Consider the following 13,194-nt stretch of genomic DNA (forward strand, 5'->3'; position numbering starts at 1 on the left):
CCTGCATGCCTCAACTAGAGAGAGAAAACCCGCATGCCACAACTACAGAGAAGCCGGCACACCGCAACGAAGATCCCACGTGCCGCAACTAAGACCTGACAGAGCCAAAAATAAAAAAACAATTTTCACTGTTGCATAATATCTCCATGTACAAAATCCGTCTGTTAACAGACATCTGGGTTGCTACCAGGTTTTTGGGATAAACACTCTTGTACCTGCCTTTTATAATGCACGATGCGCATCTTGTTAAGTATACACCTGGGAACAGAACTGCTAGGTGGGCATACCTCTGACAGGTTTTGCTAAAGAATCTTCCAAAGCGATTACACTCCCATTCGAAGCGCATGGGAACGCCCACTGCCCTACATCCTTACCAACACTTGGTATCAGACATCTTTTCATTTTGGCCATCCCGATGGGTTCACGGAGGTAGCTATCAGAATGTAGTTTTCACCTGCATCTCCAGTGGATTGAAGGATGCCGTGTACGTCATCTGAGTGCAGCCCCTTTCCCTCCCGTCAGGTGGTCCCCCTCTCTCCTCCTGATGCATAAGCACCTGCCACATGTAGGCTGACGTGAGCCCTTTGCAAGCATCTCCTCCTCGTCCCCATGGTTTGCCTTTTCTCCCTACTAGGGATGTCTCTGGATGAAGAGAAGTTCCTGACTTTAACGAAGCCCAATTTACTTTTAATGACTAGTCCTTTTGAAGGAAATTTCCTCTCCAACATTCCGTGCTTATGTATCTCAACTTCAAATCATGGCCGTATTACCGCTGTCACGTCGTATTGTTCCACTGCAGGAGTCGGCAAATGCCAGCCCACTGCCCATGTCTATGCACAGACCTTTGGCAGCACACAGCCACGCCCGTTTGCTCACGTGTATGGCTGCACGCAACCGAGGTAGAGCTGAGTGGTCGGAAAGAGACCATGTGACCCACTGAAACACGTGCTGAAACACTTGCTCTGCAGCCCTTTACAGAAAAAGCTTGCCAACCCCTGCTCTAAAACCACTGATCCCCAAGGCTGCATAGCCTTCCACCATATATATTTCTTTATACGGATTTCTATTTAACCTTTCCTCGATTTCTGAACGTTTTGACAACTTCCAATTGTCCAGTATTCTACAATACGTGGCCGTGAGCAGTAATATTTCTACAAGTGCATCGTTAGCTCCAAGGGATACGGGCTACATTTAAGGCTCCTGATGCCTTTCTTTCCAAGTGACGCTGCCAGGAGGTGTAGCAATTTACATCCCAGCAGCCTCGGCACAAGGTGTCACCTGCCCTCCACCTTCCCCAACAGCGAGGAGAAGCCCCCATGGAGAACACCTGCCCTCACACGGCTTCAACTGATTACCGTTGGTCGGAAAGGGGCCCATTCCCAGAGCAGCAGGTCCATCTGACAATACATGAGAGTCAGATAGTGAGCGGCCCTACTACCGAGGAAAGGAGTGGCCGCGGTTCCCACCTGCCTCTATTTTCTGGTCAAGTGAGGCATGTGTGTTCCAAAGAGCAGACCGCCTCACGGAATTACACCAGCGCCAAAAACAGACGGGAGCCCCGCAGTGTGGACGGAAGTGCCGGGCCCGCCCGCAGAGCCTCCACGTGCCAGCCGGCAAAGCTGAGCGGCTCAGGACGCGGCCTCTGCAGCCAGCACCACCTGCAACATGCCGGCCTGGGGGCCCCGCACAGAGCCCCCTTCCTGCTGGGCTCCCAGCCCTGCCCCCCGAGGGAAGTCACAGCTTCAGAGAATCCGTGTGGGCCCAGGGGCGTCGGCCACGCCCAGGCTGGCCTCACTGCCATGTCAAGGCTCTGTCGCCTCCTGGAGAGTAACGATTTCCGGGGTTTACTTCTTTTTCTTCGTCCTAAAGCTGCCACAGTCACGGGTGACCGTGTAGCTCTTCACCAGGCGGCACACAGACCTGCCTCGAACCCTCGCCGGCGCACACAGGCCACGCCAACGCTGTTCCCAGGTGAGGAAGCGGGCCCCAGAGGCACGCGGACCTGGTGGGGGACTGAAGGCAAAGCCGGCCCACCTGAGGCCCCACCTGCTCGGGGCCACCTGGCTTCGTTCACAGCAGCAGGGACCGAGTCCCCCGCCACCACGTTGCCACACACACACGTCCCCTGACAGCACCGGGATGCAGGGATGCTGCGGCGGCCGGCTGCCGGTGGACCAGGCCCTGCTTCTCTCCCCACCCGTCAGGCCATCCCCGCACGCCTGCCAGCGCTGCTGTGGAAAAGAAGGACCGGACCGCCCAGCACCGCGCCCCAGGGCCCCTGCCCCCTCTCAGTGTGCTCGCGCCTGCCCTCCCGCCCGCCCGGCCCAGCCCTCCCCAGCTCGCAGCCGGGGGACACTCTCCCCTCCCCTTCCCTCACTCACCCTGGCTCATGGCCCCTCTGAGTTCGCTGCTCCCGCTGCCCGGGGCCCTTCTCCTCTGCATCAAGGTCAGCAAACTACCACCCACAGGCCACGTCCAGCCCACAGGATACTCTGTCGGTAAAATGTTATGGGAACTCGGCTGTGCACCTTCGTGTACAGGAGGATCTTTCAGCTCCGAGGACAGGCCGCAGCGCGGACGGCAGGAGCCACGGCGCCTGGAACGGAACCTGCCGGGCCTGATGAAGCCGCCCGCCCTCCTCCTGCCCCTCTGCAGGGCCAGCTCCCACACGCTCGGTCTGGGCTCCAGGCTCGGGCGCCGCCTTGGCCCTTCCACAGGAGCGGCCCCTCCTCTCGGCATCGGGGCCGAGGACGCTGCTAGTTTCTGCTGCTTACCCTCAACGTCCAAGCACGGCTCCAGGCAGCGGGGCCGCCTGGTCTGCACCGCGTCCCGAGGGCCCACGCGCTGCTGGAGTTGGTACATCCCTCTCCAAAGAACCCAGGAACCTGGACGCGCTGCCCCAGACCCTGCGTGGCCACGTCCCTCCCCCCCACCCAAGTGCCTGCTCACAGGTGTCGCCCCGGCCGCCGGCCTCACCCTCAGGATCCCCCCTACTTTTTGCTCGCGTTCTGTTCTGTAGCGCTCAGCTCCTTGGAAGACACTGCGAAGTTTACTTGTTGCGTTTACTGCTTGTGTCATCCCACGAGAACGCCAGCTCCACCGGGGCAGGAACCGTCACCCCTTTTGTTCACAGACAGCCCCCAAGGGCTCGGGATACTGTCTGTACACAACAGACGCTCCGTAGATACTTGGTGGATGAACAAATGATGTCAACAGATGTGCAAGGACACCGTCACGCCCAAGGAGCGCCCCCGCCCTGGGGGCTGGGGAGGACGTGTCTAAGCTAATTGATGAGAAGTAGGGCTGTGCTGGCCCAGTACTGCTCTGGGTTGGGTTTGGTGATGCAGGAGAGGATGGAGGTGGAGAGGGACAGACACAGACGCCCTGAGAAAGGTGACGGAGCCGCATGGAGCACACAGGGCAGCATGTCCTGGCTGGCCCTGGGCAAGCCCGAAACAGCCTGGCACAGGAGAGGCATGGACGTGTGTGCCAGGCCAGGGCAGTGGGGCCAGCCCGGTGTCAGCCGGGGTCAGGGTGGACAGCCTTATGCAGATCACCTGCAGTGCCACCAAAGGATTCTTAGTGAATGTGAACGAGTACCCAGAAATTCTCGCCACCCCCAAACGTTAACTAACATACCAAAACAGAACTCCTAAAAGGCAAGGGTATCAAAACGGGGACACGGGCAATAAAAAACCCCACACATATTCCTGACGTTCCCGTTCCTAAAGGAAAACACACATATGCAAGTTGAGGCCCCTAGGTAATTAAGCAAGACTGGAAATTATGCAAATGAAATATAGTCAAGTATGCACTGAATTTTAAATTACAGAAAACTTAATTGCTGTATCAGCATGCTATAAAAACACTAATCATAAATGTAAAACAATGCATGCATATACTTATATCAAAAGTGTCCCGGTGACACAAACATCAAATCGCTCCCTCCTGCTGGGTTCACGTGCAAACTCACCTCAATATATTGAAAGAAGGAAAGATGATACCAGAGTTTCACTGATCATTTCTAACCATACTACTGACTAGCATAAATGTCAAGTGTTTACTTTGTTTCTGTTCAATGTTTCTGAAATAGTTTTTGTTTTTTGTTTTTTTTGTGTGGTACGCGGGCCTCTCACTGTTGTGGCCTCTCCCGTTGCGGATGGAGCACAGGCTCCGGACGCGCAGGCTCAGCGGCCATGGCTCACGGGCCCAGCCGCTCTGCGGCATGTGGGATCTTCCCGGACCGGGGCACGAACCCGCGTCCCCGGCATCGGCAGGCGGACTCTCAACCGCTGCACCACCAGGGAAGCCCCTGAGATGGTTATTTTTAAGAGTCAAAAATATGATTTTCTACAGCACTAATTTTTTAAAATTTTTTAAACTTTTATTTTATATTGGAGTATAGTTGATTAACAATGCTGTGTTAGTTTCAGGTGTACAGCAAAGTGATTCAGTTATACATATACATGTATCCATTCTTTTTCAAGTGCTTTTCCCATTTAGGTTATTACAGAATATTGAGCAGAATTCCCTGTGCTATACAGCAGGTCCTGTCTGGTTATCTGTTTTAAATAAATCAGTGTCTACAGGATTAATTTTTAAAAGTTACTGCACGGCTTGGATGGAATTTCAATGTCAACCAGCGTCAGTGGTGGTTTAATGGAAAGTTCTAGAGCATGTGTTAGCTCTCCATAAGTGACCAGAGCCAAGTTTCCCATCTTTCTTCATTAAAGCAGCATTTCCTACTCATCAGTTAAGAACAGTACTCGTCCACGAGCCACCAGGATGGTGTTAACGACAAATCTTGAACGTGTCGGGAAAGTCATTTGTTAGCCAGGTCTTGAACTAGATTCATATTCAAGTTCAGCTGCGGTTGGTGGTCTTTCTAAACTGGACAGAGCGTAAATTCTTCCCGATCCTGGGTTCAACTCTTGATCCTGGACACCGAGGGGACTGGGACACCCACCTCCGCCCCGGCAGCTGAGCCCCGGACCGCACGACCTGGCTGAGTCAGGCCCAGCCGCTCCCCCGCCCAGCACCTCCACCCACGTGCGCTGCCCTCAGCGTCCTGTCTGCCAGCGGGCTCGGGGGTGCCCTGCCCTGTCCCACGTGGCGCCAGAGTGTCCTGGAGCAGCAGTCACCAACCCTGGGCCTGCCTGAGAACCCCTAGGGAACCCAGATAGCAGCATTTCCCAAGCTGCCCAGGCGACACGAATGTGGACCCAGAATGGAAAGCCACAAAAGGTCAAGAGGTGACCTGAAACCGCCACGTCCCTGCTGCCCAGCCTGGGGTGGGCGCTCAGCAGACCCCGTGTCACAGCGAGCCGGAGTCGGTACCAAGCCTGACACCTCAGTCCACCCAAGGCTCGGATCTGTTTCATGGGCCCAAACCTCAGGATCTGCGAGAGCTTCCCTCCCAGGAGAGAGGAGTGTCAGGCTGGGTGAGACCCTCAGAGACAGAGAACGACCGAGAGGCAGCCCTGACTGCAGAGACCCCTCCTCCACACACAGCCCGCCCGCGCGGCCTAGGCGCCCGCAGGGTTCTCTCCCCGCCGTCCCCGTGACGCCCTTGGGCCTGGCGCTTGCACAGGGCCCAGCTGAGGGCAGACCCACGAGAAACATCTGCTGGACCAGGGCTGCGTGAGGGGCAGGGTTCACTGAGCGCCTGCGCTTCCTGCCACAGCCTGCCACGGGACACGTGCTGAGGCTGACCGCCGGGGAGCACCCGAGGCATGAGCGGAAGCCTCAGAAACAAGCCCCTGGGTCCGGTTTACAGGACAGGAGGCGACCGCGCCCACGGTCCACCTCCTTCCGCCTGTCCGCACCCGGGTCTGACCAACACCCCTCAACCCGCTGGGTTCCCTGCCCCCGGGTGCCCAGAGCCCCCTCCCTGCCCCCGTGGCTGCACCACGTGCGGCCCAGGAGCCCTGTAGGCTGGGGTGTCACCCCTGCTCGCCCGCACAGGCCTGGACTGTCAGTGAGCACAGTTCCAAAGCGCCCACCCTGGCTTTCTCCTCAACTGCCCGAGCCCCACCCACACCTGCAGCCCTGGACCCCCTCTCCCCCTCCTGTTCTCCCTGCCCCAGCTCTAACCCCCTTCCAAGGGGCACAGACCACCGCTTCCAGAGGAATCTCTCGCACGTGCTCGGTCTGGCACACGGCAAGCACTCGATAAATGTTTGCAAAACAAGTGAAAAAGCAAAGAAAGAGAGCGGGAGATAGCGCACTGGGGACATGGGCTCCTGGGAAGATGGGCTCCTTTCCGTGCAGTGAGATCCAGCTCCGTCCTGGGGGCAGCAGAGGAAGGCAGGGACTCCACCCTGTTCCGCAGACCCCGTGAGGGATGGGACGTGGTCGTTTTCCCTTCCCTGCTACCTCCTGGCATCACACACAGTGCCTGAGACACGGAAAACGCTCGATAAATACTGATCAAATGAACGGATAAGCCAACCAATGGCCCCTGCAAGAGGCTCCTGGCTTCACCAGAAACGCAGCCCCCCAGCCCCCCACTTCAAGCCTTCAGGGTGTGGCCCCTGAGCGCCGGCCTCCCCTGGTTCCAGCTCCCCGTGCCTCCCCATCCCCTCCCTCGCCCAAGGGCTCAGCCTGCTGGTTCCTGGGGAGCTGGCTCACCTCGGCCTTGACTCCTGCTGGCCCTGCCTCTGCTGCGTGCCCCAGGCCATGTGACTCCTCATCTCCCTCTCCGGAGGAGCCCTGACACCCCCTTCGAGATGCCACAGAAGCATCCCACCTTCTCCAAGAAGCCCTGTCTGGCACTGCGTGAGTCTGCACTGCCCTGGAACGGCCCCCTCTTTCTTGGTGCCCCCACTTTGGAAGGACAGGGTCTGCTCATTGACCCCAACGCCCTTTTTTTTTTTTTAACTCAGCCGTCAACGCAAGCCTAAGAGAGTCAGAACTGCCCCACTCATCTCTGTCCTTTCCCCCCCACCTCTCACCCACCGCCACCACGTGCAGACCCTGGGAGTGAAGGCCTCCCCCCAGTACGTGTGCCCTCGGCACTTACACTGCTGCCCTCCTCTCGCCCACAGTGCCCGCCTGCATCCCACACATCCCACAGTCTGTGGTCCCCAGAGCAAACCCTGCTGCACCCCTGACCAAACCCAAGCACCCCAACCCACTGTGGTGGACTAGTGTCTAATTCCCCTCTGCTTCCGGGCAAAGGGCCCCTGTAATCAGTGGTGGTTAAGTGAATAAATGTGCGTGAGCAGGCTGGACTTTCTGTCACCTGCATCCGCAGCACTCCTGGCCACAGGCTCTCCCCACCTCCCCCCATCCCCTCAGATCAGCCAAGTGGAGCCTGTGCTACCTCCTCTTCTGCCCCTCTGTCCACTGAGTCCCAGCTGGCCCTTCTTCCAGGTCAATCACTGGGCAGCACATGAGGGGACCTAAACCATGACCCGCAGAGGCTGAGAACGAAAGGAAAGAGGACAGGACAACGTAATTCACGGAGGACTTTCCACCAGGTGCAGCACACCCTTAACAAAGACAAAACCGCAACAGAGGCTCTTAAAGGTATTTTCATCCAAACTTCCTGTAACGTATCTTAGAGGACATTTGGAAAACTGGATACAAACGCTTAAAATAAAAAACAACAAACAACAAAAACATAAGCAATTGCAGTAGGTCTAATTTTAATTGCAAGAGAATATTTAGTCAATAAATATTCACCATTCAGAGCTGCATCTGCAATTAGGATTACGAGGTACTAAGCTGCAAATTTATCAAGACTCATTAGCGAGAAAGAGTCTTAAATACTGAAAGTCAGACGCAATTTAGAGTAAACTCTTAGGGGTCCTTAGTAACTTAGCTCCAAAAATAATACAAAAAGGAAAGGGGAAGAAAGCTGTCAATAAACTATTCTGAAATTCTCAGCAGGGCCAAGCTCGCTTCTGACACGGACTCAGGTGAAGCACCAGCACCCGAGCTTCCCCAGAAGCCTCCACGACCGGCAGCTCAGCACTAGGGGCGAGCAAGCCACAACTCCAGCCTCCATCACACAGACACAAACTGTTTCTAATGTCGTGGTTACTAACATTTAAAAAAAAATCCTCAAACATATTTCCCTGTTTGGACCCTCAGAGTTGAAATAATTTTCTATGCTGGAACTTTTCTATACCACAGGTTTGGAAATACCACAAAGATTTAAAAACCAATAAAATCAGAGAAAAAGAATACAGCTGTCATAAATTATGACTTATCCTCATTTTCTGCCAGCCTTGTCAAACCAAGCTTGAAATTAAGCAAAGGATGGGAAATGCCATCTTGGCCCCGGCAAAGGCCCAGATCACCGCGGCACAGACAGGGCACGTGACAGGGCCGGGAGCCTGGCCAGGCCAGGGGAGCCTGTCCTCGCGGGAGGAAGAGGCGCGGGCAGGTAGGCCCGGGGGGACTCACCGAGAGCAGCTTCCACGTGATGGCACGGACGGGCTTCGGGATCCCGGACCAGCTCAACTTCCGCAATTCTTCTGTTGACAGAAAAGAGACAGGAACAGGGTTACAAACAGCAAGCAAACCTTCCACTGTGTGGTAACGTCCTCCACCAGTTACTAGGGGGCAAAGAGCCCCGGACATGAAACCACACTGAACCTAAATGATAAAAATTCCAGATACTGACTGATCTCAACAGACGAGAGAAGTTTCCACTCTATTCAAGCAAAGCTAAACGTGACCTGTTTACATTTAAATCTTAGCACGTGTTTGCTAAACACACCCCAGTGATCCTGGAGACACCGAGACAGGTGAGGTCCAGAGGACTCGGCTTCCTTCCACCCCTCCTTCCTTCCCACCCTCTTCCTTCCTTCTCTCTCTCTCTCTCACTCCCTCCCCCTCCCAACTTCACATCTTTCTTTCATCCCATGTCACTCTCACCACTTACTGTTTAAGAAGACCTACTGTGAGGTGTTTTTCCCAGGACTGGTTTTGAAAGACATTCCTTCACGGAGATACGCTTGTGTCTACACAGCACTGATAAGGATGTAGCGTATTACACACACCAAGGACAATCAAGTTTAAAGAGTACAAGTCACTGCTGCCCTAACGAACACCTATGGGGGCGGGGGGGGGGGTGTCACAGAGGGGCGGGGCTGGCAGGGGCAGAGGAGCCTGGACGAAGGGCAGGATGGGGCACAGCCTGGGCCAGGGGGGGTGGGACAAGGATAAGGGCCCCTGAATTCTGTCTGACCTGGGTCTCCTCCAGTGTCTCCATCACATGCCCTGAACGGCTAGAGAACACATTTCAATTTGTAGATAGATAACAGTCAATGCCACAGAAACTGAAGTAATTATTTCTTTCTTTTAAGTTAGGAATCCACCATTAGGTCCTCCACCTAACAGCTCAGAGCTAATGATTAATACTAGGAATAAAAGAAATGATTAAAGAGAAGACTTTGGTAATATAATCAACAAAATACAAAGTCCTGGCATCTAATCTTTTTCCAATTACTAAAGTCTAAGTAAAATAAGCACAGAATAATTGGGCAACGTTACCAGCGATAACTTGCATTTTACGGCAATCTCAGAAAATATCAAATCTTCCCCAGTTCCCTAAGGATATTATGAAAAGCAGGAACACCAATAACGCAATGTTTACCAATCATGTTCCCAGGGCCCCTCTGACTGCATGAGCCTGGCTTTCTGATGATCGTTTATGAAGAAAGCCGAGAGAAATCTCAGTCGTTAATGTTCTCTCTCTTCATGAAAGAAACTCATAAAAATGGTACCTTAAATAGACAGCATGAGACACAGTTCTGACGTTGTGTGAGCTCGGGTGTTTAAAAGAAGCTTTTTCATATATATTATTTGATCCTCCAAACAGCTTGAGTTCATTAGGGCCGCAATCCTACAAGGTGAATGAGGAACAGTCTCAGAGAGGTTAGGTGACTTGGCCGTGGCGGCACAGGAACCAAGTGACCTTCACGTCCCGGAGTCCTTCCCCACGATTAACTTCCATTACTAAGAAGGCTTCTTGGAACACAGACAAGATCGAAATCTTAGATCAAAACACAACTGGATATCCAAAGAACAGCAGACACCAGTAGGATTTACTCCAGGAATGAAAGGATGGTTCCGCATCAGGAAATCTTATATTATAACTTTATTATGGTGTTGGAATGAGTGGATGGGAGAAGTAACAGGACTGCTCTGACAGATGTCAGGTGTGGACTTTCACCCCGGGGCCCATTCACCCCTTCCACCTTTCCGGGAGAATCCTGGTTATGCAAAGTGACCACCCCCGGCAGCCCAGGGGAGGCTGAACCCGCCTGCCTCACTCTAAACTTAGACCGGGTTGGCTGGTTTGGAGCTAAGCCACGCCCTCACCGGTGACTGATCCGGCAATGGGCCTGGGACCCTATGTGAACCACTGAGAAGAGAGAGCAAATTAGCTGGGGGCTTCTGAGAAAGCTCCTCCTGGCTCTTGGGAAATGTGTCGGAGGTAACCCTCTCTTGCCTCCTCTGAATGTTGCTCGGGTCAGAGGTCAGGCTGGGGACTGCGACAGCCACCTAGAATCCAACCAGCCTGAGGACGAAGCCAGCAGAGAGGCCGGCAGCACCAGGAGACAGGCAGGAACCAGGGTTCTGAGTCCAGCAAGACGGGCAGATGCAAGGGACAAAAATCAATAGCTTGTCACCACTGACAAAACAAATAGATAGAAAACTGGGCAGTCACAACCTTAACAAGAAATACACAACACCATATGAAGAAAACTATAGGGGTTTTACTGAAAGACATAAAGAAACAGAGGAAAACACTGAGCTCAATGACTGACATCAACAAGTATTTAAGGAACACATCCACGGGGCCAGGCACAAGGCCAGCGGTAGGGGAATTACTCAAGTGACCACCACACAGCCCCCAGGAGCAGGGAACTCACCTCCCACTCCAAGGTCATGGCAAATGTAAGATCACGACTGGATAAAGTGCTTAAAAGATGAGGTGAACAGCACAGTGAAGCCCTCAGTGGGAAGGTGTACCCAGTTAGGGAGGTCTCCTTGAGGACATGAGAACCGAACTAAGACCTAGAGACGCGGAGAGATCACCTGAGAGAAGAGGGGGCCCGAAGCGGAATATTCTGGGCCCAGCGAACAGCTTATGCAAAGCCTTGACCACAGTGGAAAAAGGATCAGAGGGGCCAGTGGCCCCAAAGAGCCCACTTAAGGGGCTACTTAGGAAGCCCAAGGCAGAGGTGACGGTGGCTAGGATGGTGACAGTGAGAGAAGGGCAGTGACCAAAGAGAAACTTAGGAGATAAAAACAAGAAGACACAGAAGACTGGATCTAAGACTCAAAATCACAATGCTGTCAACTGTCCATCTTTAAATTCAAAGCAAAGCCAATCCAAATTCCAACAGGATAGACTGCATGTAAGTTTCAGGATAGACGGAAACGTAATTAGCTGACCTGAAGTTCATCTGGAGGAGCAAATGCATAAGAGCAGCCAATAAAATTTCCAGAAAGAATAACGTAAAAGAATTTGCATTAACGGATAAGAAAATGTATACTAGGACTACAGTAATTAAGACATAAGGATTCTACGAGCAAAGCTAAAATGAAGAGAGAGAGAAGTGTAACAGAATAAGTGGTTCACATCAAACCTGTATTTAGTTGTGATAAAAAGAGCATTTCAAATCAAGGGGCCCACCAACTAATGACGTCCCAACAATATAGTATCTATTATCAGAGAAGTAATTTAGAACATATATCTTACCACACAAAAACGTATTTCCAGATGATTAAAGACCCAAAGATGTAAATGCAACATGTGTATAAAGGAATGATTTTTAAAATACAAGAAAATATAAGAGAATATCTTGCTGTCTGTGGGATGGGAAAAAGGTCTTCCGAAGCAAGACACAAATCTCAGAAACTATAAATAAAAAGCTTAACAAATTAACTATATAAAAGTTTAAAATGACTGTACAGTGAAAGAAACTACGTTAAAAAAAAACAAATGACAGATCTGAAAACTACACATGCAACATAAAATATTAAAAGGTTGACATCACTAATATGTAAAGAACACATAAAAAAGTAAGAGTGATCAATCTACAGAAAAATGGAAAATTCACAGGAGACAGAAATGGCTAATAAACGTACAAAACTAGGCACGTAACCTTAATGGTGATCAAAGAACAAACTACATTATTAAAACAAGACACTTGTCAAAAGTTAGAATCTTAAATAATGCCCAATATTGATGAGATTCTGGGTAAACAGCCACTCTCTTATAGTTTGGTAAGAGTGTATATTGATATAATTTTTTTGTTGGTCAAATTTTAATGGTGTATAATGTTTGAGCAGCAACTTCACTTGAAGAAACCTATTCGACAAGGATGTCTGCAAAGGTACCCAAGGATTATACACAAGGGTGTTAGCATCTGAGAACAATCATAACGGAAAATTAGAAACAAAGTGTCTATTAATAGAGAGATGATTAAAAACCCTGTTACATCCCCACTGGACGACAATGTTGCCATGGAAAAGAATGGGTATCGTTTTGTGGGTGGATATAGAATAAACTTCTCTAAATTATGAAAAGAGAACAACAGAGAAGAGAACGTAGCCGCACTGAGTATATCTGCCAGCACACACAGGAATCGAGAAGCACAGCCAGACTTGGGGAGGGGTTCAGGGAGCGGGCTCAGGGATGCTGAGACCTACCTTTCATTGTCTACCCTGCTGTGTTTCTACAAAGTTCCTGTCCATCTCCACCTTTACCTCCAACTTTTCAAAATCCACCCAGCCTTCCAGGCCCAGCTCAGCCTCTTCCAGACCTAGGACACCTTCCTGACGACTCCAGCCCTCACTCACTTCCCTCTTCTGTGAGTGCCACCTGGAGCCCAGAGCCCGGAGCCCGCCCACCTTCAGGGCCACGCCAGGAGCATCAGTCTCACCTCCTAGAGGGGGCTTATGAGTTCCTGGAGGTCAGACCCCATGATTCTCCTGCTTGTCTGTCCTGAGGCAGTGCCTTGCGATTGCTTGGCAGTAAGTACTGGAGAGATGCAAGACCAATTCCTCCCTCCAGCCCTTCAGAGGTGTTTCTTTTTTCTTTTTTTTTTTTGGTGGGGGGGGCAGGTGTCACATTTTTAATTGAAGTGTAATTTATACACAACAAAAGAATGAATATAGGCCCCCAACAAGACTGAGAACACTCCTCTCACCCTCTTCTAGTACCTCCTT

General features: G+C 51.9%; 1 protein-coding gene across 5 annotated transcripts in view; it reads right to left on the minus strand.

The window, feature by feature from the left end:
* The window catches only part of TBC1D22A (TBC1 domain family member 22A), a 357,101-nt gene that overhangs the window by 250,828 nt on the left and 93,079 nt on the right, over window positions 1-13,194 (minus strand). For all 5 annotated transcript variants that reach the window (XM_073788040.1, XM_073788039.1, XM_073788041.1 and 2 more), the window contains one exon: window positions 8,413-8,483. In XM_073788040.1, coding sequence (XP_073644141.1) covers window positions 8,413-8,483 — 71 coding nt within the window. The remainder of the gene's footprint in view (window positions 1-8,412; window positions 8,484-13,194) is intronic.

This window comes from Tursiops truncatus, chromosome 11 (genome assembly GCF_011762595.2).
Source record: "Tursiops truncatus isolate mTurTru1 chromosome 11, mTurTru1.mat.Y, whole genome shotgun sequence".
NCBI classification, from domain to species: domain Eukaryota; kingdom Metazoa; phylum Chordata; class Mammalia; order Artiodactyla; family Delphinidae; genus Tursiops; species Tursiops truncatus.